Below are 9,127 nucleotides of genomic sequence, written 5' to 3' on the forward strand. Positions count from 1 at the left end.
AAAAATTTTGAAGGCCAACTTGCTCATTTTTAAACATAGAAATGAACTTGGCTAGTAGTGTAATTGGTTGAATACAAATAGTTATGCAATTTTTTTAAATTCTAAATACAAATCTATCGCGTGTGATATACATTTTATTAAATATTAATAGAAAATTAAGATGTTTATATATTGCTATAATTCTTATTTTGTATCCTACCTAGTAGAAGAATTTTGTTTCTACAATTTCGTCCCAAAATTTAAACTGCATTTGATTTGTTCATGTAATTTGTTTAATCAAGAAACGAGAAAATTTATGTTTTTTTGTCATTTATTTATTTATTTTGACAACACTTTTTATCATTTATTAACACCAGAATTAGGCCCCTACCCACCTTCCAACTGCCACCAAATATTTACAAGAAAAGAAACTAACTCCCATATAAAACAACACAATTATATATTCAAATTCCACTTCTCTTCTTCATCATAGTATTAAAACTTCTCCTTCTTCTTAAAGTGTAAAAATGGTTCGCCCCATTCCAATACATGCTGGTGAAAACTTCTGCACCATACCACTAGCAATAGGGTTATTTGTATCAGCAACACTTCTTGTAGCCCTATGTGCAAAACATGCAAAGCAAGTATCAAGAAAATACCGAGCAGATGATCCCAAAATGGCACCCAAATCGCCATTACCATTGCCGAAGCAGCTCATCACAGCCAAAAGTAACAAGGCACCGGCCACTCCGAGAAAATCCGCCGGGGACGAATTCGACACCAAAGCCAAGGAAGGATTTGGAGAAGGTGGGCTGTGGCAGAAGGCCATTTTAATGGGAGAGAAGTGCCAACCGCCGGAATTTTCTGGTGTAATTTATTATGACTACTCCGGGAATAGGATTTCTGAGCTTCCTAGGTCACCGAGAACCACCCCAATGAGTCCCTTGAGAAATTTTTCTTTCCCTGTGGAGAATAATGTATAATCGACGTCTTAATGAGCAAAGTATTCTGGTAATAATGAAATTTTATTTATTATAGATTTTTATGCTATTTTTTCTCTCCCCCATAAGCATTTTCTTGACAGAAGCAGAAAGAAAATATTTTTTTACAAATGATCAAGATATCTTGAGGAATCATGATTAGTTTATATTCATATGAGTCCTTTTCACAGGAAATGAGAATTTTGTGATATAATAGAAGCAGAAGTTATGCAGAATTTTCAAGAATCGAAGTTGATGATTTTTTTTTGTTTAAGTGCAACAGGCACGATAAAGTTAGGTCAGTTTTGATTAGTTGCTCTCTAATTTTCATCTTATTTTCTATTGAAAAATGAAAGGAGGATCATGCTAATTGCATTATTTCGAAGTTCCGCCCATCCATTTGACATCCCCAACTACAATCACGAAAAAATGGGTTAGAAAGTTGTGTGAACACACTCACTTGTACGTTTGGAGCTAAATTCTACTTTTTAGATTATTTATTTATTTTAACAAATTTTAAATCAAAAATTCTTTTTCCAAGCATATGATGTCTTTAGTTATCTTTTCTTCCAATAGTAATTAACAACCAATTTCAGATAATTAATTTGGAATATTTAAATCTCATTATTTTTCTAGTTAATTAGTCTTAAAACAAAAGGCCTTTGATTAATCTTCCCTCAGCCCAAGTTCAATTAAGTCAAGGAAAAAAAAATCATATATCACGTAAGTATTCATCAATTCAATTTTTAGAGCGTAAGTTTAAAATTCCAAAAGTCAGGTATTAATTCAATATTGTAGTTTTAAATGATAATATTATAAAATTAAATTAATCTACCCACCCCAAACCCCCAGACCCCTACCTCCACCTCGTGCTCTCGCTTGCCACTATCCTCTCTTACAGCTGCTGACATCCATCCTTCCAGTTACCGACATCCAAATAATTTCGTCGAAAAAAATATAGAATCTATATAGATCACCTGCAACTTCTTCAACAGTGAATTAGTGGGCTCAACGACGACTAAACATCTCCAGCTTAAATGGTAGAGATAGAGGGAAAACATAGTGATTGTTGGAGAACATTGGTTGCGCATCGCCAGCGATGGATCATTTTCTTCAGCGACGACTCAACAATGCTGGTGCAATTTAAATCTATTTTTTTGAAAATTGAAAACTACAAATTGAAAAACAATCCCTGATATAATTAACAGAGTACTTACTAAAGCAAATAACTTCAATTTCACCGTTGAAAGCTGGTAATTGAATTTGTGACCAATTCGAGTAATTGAGGTAGAAGAAATCAATGGCACGTGGCCAAATCTCTTGAATTTGTGAGCAGTAACCTATACACATTGATATATAACATGTTACATGTGACACATTGGTCTATGACCAGTACTTAATATCAATCTGTGACTTATGAACATTGATCTGTAAACTATAAAATGTGATATGTGACCATAAATAAGTGATCTGTGACCAAATTAAATTGATATGTGACCAAATTTAATTGATCTGTGACATGTGGACATTGATTTGTGATCAATTTTAATTGATCCTTGCCCTATGAACATTGATCCGTGACCAATTTTAAATGATCTCTGAACTGTAGACATTGATATGTGACCTACACACATTGAAATGCGACATTTGAAAAAATTGTGAGTCAAGAAAACCACACCAGCCCCAGCACCGACCCAACATCACCTCTGCAACAACACCACTGCCTCCGAACACACCACACATAGATCACCATCACAGTCCATCACCACCACCTTCGACGCATCACCACAACATCACTGATGCAAAACCAGAATGAAAAAAATAGTTCGCGGAGAGACACGGCGAGAGAAGCAAAAAAGCAGTCGACGTCCAACCAACTTAGAATGCTATCCTTCGCCAATGCATCGTGGCTGTCCTATCTCCTAACCACCTTCTTCGCCCCCATCAATAGCCTCTACACCGCTCAATCCTCAACACTTCCACCACCACCAAGCCATCCTCCCAAATCCTCACTATCCACAAATGCCTCTTAACAAAGCAAACCACTAGCGTTGACTTTGCCAAGTCCTTCCTTGACCACCTTCGTCGTGCTGAGCAATAATTGAACAACTTTATGTCTCTCAAGTTGGGAGCTATTGTCGACGGATGTGGGGGATATGGAGTATGGAGCTCATTTGCGATGAAATTAAATTAGTGTAAGGACAATGAGCATGGAGTTCATTTGGGTGAAAACAAATTAGGGTTCCAGGGTGAGGTGGGATTCACATACCTGATTTATGACAGGTTAAACTTAAAAATTGACAAATAAAATGCAAACTTTAAAAATAGGCTCAAATGTAATTTTCATCTTAAGTCAATAAACATCAAATAAATGTTGGCCCATTTAATAAAGAATAATGCTATGTAGCACAAGCAATCCTTCTATGTTGTGCTAAGTACCACAAAAATGAAATAGCATTACTCTAGATTAATCAATTCCCTTTCAACATAGCTAATTCCTAGCTAGAATCATAAATCTTATCGAACATATGCATATAATTGGGCAATAAAAAATTAAGTGATGTGGAGTGACACAACTAATTTTCTCGAAAGCTATAAGCACAATTTAACCTTTTATCTCACGAAATGAGATACTAGAATTCACTCCAAGCACTATTCGTTTAGACCTTACTTTTAGAGTCATTTATCAGAGTGTCATTCTCATATTCTAGTGATGCTTTTGTATCAACAAAGTTTTGCCTTTTTATTTTTTTGATATTGCTATATAAAATAGAATCTAGATTAGCAAATAAGCCATAAAGTATATTTTACGCTATTGATTTAACAGGATTAAATAGGATAATAAAAATTTATTATATATATTTTTTATCTAATCTTATACAATCTAACATATCGAATTTACTATAAAATATTTAAATTTGAAAATATACCAATTTTTTTTAAAAGATAAGAAGAAAATTAAAAGGTCAAAACCGAATTAATATCAAAGAAAATGCAATTCTACTTTTTGTTTAGTGGGTTTGCACTCAGCCGCTTTTGAATTGGTCTTTTGTCAACTCCAATATCAACTCATCACACGTTAACAAATTTATTAGTGCCTTCCCACTGTTTAATGGGTCAAAGCATAGTATCAATTTGTTTCGTGCGGGTAGTCGCTAACAATTAAAAAGAGAACAGACGATTGTGTAAGGAACAAACCTTTTGAGACAAAGTCCCAAAAAGGGGTATTTTATTGGCGATGATTTACAATTAGGAGTAAACAGAATGCCTCCAAGAGGCGCAAGCACACGAGTACTGAAAGAAATGTTTAAATCTAAACTAAGAAATTGAAATTACATATTCTCTGTTTGAGAGTGTTTGATTCGGGTCATCTGCTCTATGTCTTCTCTTCCTTTTATATTCCCTTGATGATTTTTTCGTGATCAACCGCTTAGAAACTATTTGATTGCTTTATAACTACCTGTTGACACACTAAAAGTGCAGCCCAAATCGAATAGCCCAAAGAATGAAATCCAATTTGGGAAGAATAACCCAAGAAATGAAGCCCAATTTGGGAATTTAGGATAAAGGCCCAGATATGGTTATTAATGAATGCAGTGGAAGCCCATGAATACGGTAACACCATCGCCCAAACTTGCAAGACGCCCAAGATCCGAGCGAATGAAGTGTCTTACAGTCGCCCAGAGCTATGACCCTGTTCTCGTCCAAACCCTTCGAATCGCCCAGGATCTTAGCAAACATAAGATGTTTATGGTTATCCAAAAGTACAGTTATTGAAGCAGTTATTGAGTAACCTTATCACGTCCACGTTTCAAGGAGTTCAGTTGAAGACAGTTGAACAACAAAGAGTAGTGGCAGCAGTTAGAGACGACAGTTCCACGAAAAGTTAGCCACCATAAAGAAAGTGGGTAGTTATAAAGCAATCAAGCAGTTTCTAAACGGTTGATCATGAAGAAATCATCAATGGAATATAAAAGAAAGAGAAGATATAGAGCAGAGGACCCCGAATCAAACATTCTCGAACAGAGAATATGTAATTTCAATTTCTTAGTTTAAACTTAAACATTTCTTTTCAGTACCCGTGTGTTTGCGCCCCTTGGAGGCATTCTGTTTAGTTCCAATTGTAAAGTCATCGCCAATAAAACACCCCTTTTTGAGACTTTGTCTCAAGAGGTTTGTTCCTTACACAATCGTCTGATCCCTTTTTAATTGTTAGCGACTACTCGCGCGAAACAATTTGGCACGCCCAGTGGAACTTTGGTGTTTGGTGTTGGAGATACAAAAGGTGAAACAATATGCCTTAGAAATCTGATAAGGAAGCAAGTCAAGGAGGAGTCCAGTCTGTGATCGAGCGATATGAGGAGCAGCATAGCTCTCCACAAACAGATGGACAGAATCAGAACAGTCACAGTCGTTATGAACCAATGACATAGTTGAGTCCTCGAACCATGCGTGCATTACTTGGAGAACTAACAAAGGATGTCGTTGAACAGGTAAATCTATGAAATATTCATAATATGGAAAGATTTACCCAAAATAGGAATGCACATTATGACAACATGGCCAAACAACTGAATACTTTGAACGAAATAATGAATAAGTTGGTAGGCCAAATTTGTCAGCCAATTGTGCCTCTTGCAAATCATTTTCAAACTAGGACAATTGTGGGACATAATCCCCCAGTCCTAAGTCCAAATCAAGGGGTAGAACCGTCTTTTGTTCCCTCTACTTCAAACTAAGGGATGGTGTAATGTCAAATCAGAATAGTGACAATGGTACATCTAACTTGGGCGGTAACCTAAATGTAAGAGACAATGTCCTAAATAATGGATAGAATGCTCCACGTGTTAATGATAGAATAAATATTCAGGCTAATGGTAACAATGGCCCAAATTATGGCAACTTCGTGGCCAACCAAGGATCAAATATCAGGCCTCAAGCAAATCAACCGGTCAACCAACATGTAGGAATTCCATATGACCCCAATGTCGTGTTAAGGATTCAGATTATGGAAATAGTACAGGACCAGATGTCTTTTGGGGTACGTCCTGTCATTAGGCCGACTTACACGAAACCATATCCTGATTAGGTAGACCAAACATATCCATGGCTTAGAGGGTATAAAGTGCCAGAATTCTCATTATTTACCGGTTTAGGAGAGGTGTCTACTCTAGAATACATAGGGCGACCCACACTGCAAAGTGGTGACGTAACTGATTACCATAAAATAAGGTTGTTCCCTAGTTCATTAACAGGAGTAGCTTTCTCCTGGCTCATCAATTTGTCAGCAAACTCTGTCCAAACATGGCAATAATTGGAGCAATTGTTCCACGCTCAATTTTATAAGACTAATTCTGAAGTTACTTTGACCGATTTGGTAAATCTACGTCAAATGCCAAACGAATGGGTATAAGGTTTCATTCAAAGGTTCAAGACAACAAGAAGTAAATATTTTGTACCTTTGCCCGAAAAGGAGTTTGTCAAAATCGCTCAAGGTTGTCTAAACTTTGATTTGAAAAAGAAGTTCCAAGACAAGGAATTTCCCGATCTTTTCCAATTGAGCGCGAACGTGATTAGGTATGAACGATTAATAAGAGAAGAAGAGCAAATGAAAAATTCTAGCAAAAGGATTTATTATAGAGACCCAAATTTTGATATTCTTACCATTAATGACGAGTATTACGATCAAACCGAAATGTGTTTGGCCGAATTAATGAAAGGAGACACGTATATTTGTCCTATGATGACTAAGCCGAGATCGTTTGGTAAGGATGAATCTATAAAAGATGAAAACAAAAAGGCTAGAACGTTCTTGTTCAATGTAACCAAAGCTGACCTTATATTTGATAAATTATATAAGGATAAACAAATAAAGTTGAGCGATAAACATAAATTGCCAAGCCCTGAACAAGTTAAGGGTAAAAAATATTATAAGTGGCATAATGCATGGTTACATTTGACTAATAACTGTTTGGTTTTTCGCCATATGTTACGGGATGCCATTGAATCTGGACAAATTACGTTCGAAGATAAGAAGAAGATGGCAGTGGATAAAAATCCTTTTCCACAGCCACTTAGGGTGAACATGATGGCGACTGGTTTCAAAAACAAGTTGCCAAAATTCAAGTTAGTTATAGATGACGGGGAAGAGGACCCTAGACCACATCCCAGTGTCTTTGAACGTATCAAAGGGAAAGAGCATGAAAATGATGAAGACGTCCTATGTGCAAGATGTAAAAGAGAAGTGAGTGGGAACACAAAGAAACCAGGGATATGGTAGCATCACCATCGCCCTAGTTTTTTCCCAAACACTCAGCCTAGTAGAGGATGAGATACATCGTTCTATAGGGGACTGCCTTTTGAGAGGCAGTTCAGGGTAGTGAATAATGGGAGAACATTCAGGTCGCAGCCTCGCCAACCAAATGTATGGCATTCGTTCCAGTATAATGCAGGAAGGGCGATACCCTTCAACGAGATGACTAGAACCCAACAAAGGCGTTTTCAACGGAACTATGGATGAATGATGAGGTGACAACAGGGAATGCCACGTCCTAAGGCGCCTAAGCTACTCAAGGTGGCCAATCAAAATATTCTCGAAGACAATGAGGAGACTGGTACAGGTGATCGATGAAAGAATTGCCAAAAAGTTCTTCTGTGAGGTCGAAGTTTGAGCGAGACAAAAGAGATTGAGAAGATCCAGATCAGTCCCTTACTATTCAGTTTGGTATGTTACCTCCTGTCATGGCTAATAACTATTTGCTAGCGAATAAGTTCAAGAATAAAGAGAAAGAAGAAGAAGAGAGTGAGGATAACGAAGAAAAAGCATGCGTGCTGGAATATGAAGAAGGCCAAACTTCTAGAGGGGCCTACGATGATGAAGGAGATGATGGTATGACGGATATCGAAGAGGAAATCAATTTGGAAGCAGAAAGAAGAAAAAGAGGAGTATCGTACAATACTCTTTTGAAACAACTACATCGAGAGGGGGTTCGTGAAGTGGACTTGTTGGGAGAACCGTCTGGACGTTCTTTCGATTATTACGTGCTGTACGGGACGCCCAAAAGGAAAAAGAGAGTTCCTCACTCTGAAAAGTATGGATCAACTCCAAGAATAATGCCTCCTCCCACAGGTTGGGTAACTGAAGAAGAAACATTGGAAAACAGTAAAAATGAAATTCAGGAAATGGAAGCTCAGTGCGACATGCTGCACGTTGACTCATCACAAAAGGATAACTCGACAGAGGACAAGCAGGAAGTGGAAATAGATGCTACCGAAAAGGTTATTTTTAAGTGACCAGCCATGAAGTTAACTAAATACTTGAGGTCATTATACGTTAAAACTCTAGTTAATGGCATACCTGTGGCAAAAGTGCTTGTCGATAATGGAGCAGCTATAAACACCATTTCATCTAGGATGATGAGGAAATTTGCAAAGAAATAATGTGATATGATCTCAACAGAAGTCGTCCTTATGAGTTTCAATGGAGGAGCAATTTCAGTTAAAGGAGTTATGCCATTGGACATAACTATAGGGACAACTACTAGGACCACGGTCTTCTTTGTAATAGATGGTCCTACTAGTTACAATGTGCTATTAGGAAGGGATTGGATACACGGAAGTCGCTCTATACCCTTATTACTCCATTAATGCCTGGTTTTTTAGAATGACAAAGGCGAAACAGAAGTGGTGCAGGCCGATCATAGACCTTTTTGTCGCAGAAGCAAGCTTAGTAGAAAGGTTCATGTATGAAGGAAATTATGGACCTGTCAGAGTAGTCCGAGATGGAGAAGAAACTCAAATTGTCGCGCAGAGTGAAGAACCATTTTCGGTGGATACACTCACTGAAATGTTCAGTCAGATGAGGCCAAACATAGTGGCCCTAGAAGAGCCAGTAATTGGCAAAAGAGTAAGCAATAAAGGCAAATGGCCGATGTTCAGGTTTTCAAAGCCAAATTAATAGCTTTCAATAAAGAATGTAAGGACAAGATGAAAGAAGAAGCAGCATTGGAAGCATTGAGAGACAAATTGGCAGTGTTCGAGTTGGAACAAAATATTGGCCGAGAAGTCAACAAGGTGGATTGTTTAGAAGAAGAAGTGCCTATAAGGGAATTGGACGATAAAGTAATGAGGATCACCAAGCCTGGATACGCTCAAGCACAAGACCCTCT

The 9,127-nt window shown here is 37.4% G+C and overlaps 1 protein-coding gene across 1 annotated transcript; it reads left to right on the forward strand.

The window, feature by feature from the left end:
- The first annotated feature begins 506 nt into the window (after positions 1–506).
- Positions 507–962, forward strand: LOC111395324. The gene has a single exon (XM_023021304.1). It carries the CDS (start codon positions 507–509, stop codon positions 960–962), a length of 456 nt encoding a protein of 151 aa, XP_022877072.1.
- The last annotated feature ends 8,165 nt before the right edge of the window (positions 963–9,127 follow it).

This window comes from Olea europaea, chromosome 6 (genome assembly GCF_002742605.1).
Source record: "Olea europaea var. sylvestris chromosome 6, O_europaea_v1, whole genome shotgun sequence".
NCBI lineage: Eukaryota > Viridiplantae > Streptophyta > Magnoliopsida > Lamiales > Oleaceae > Olea > Olea europaea.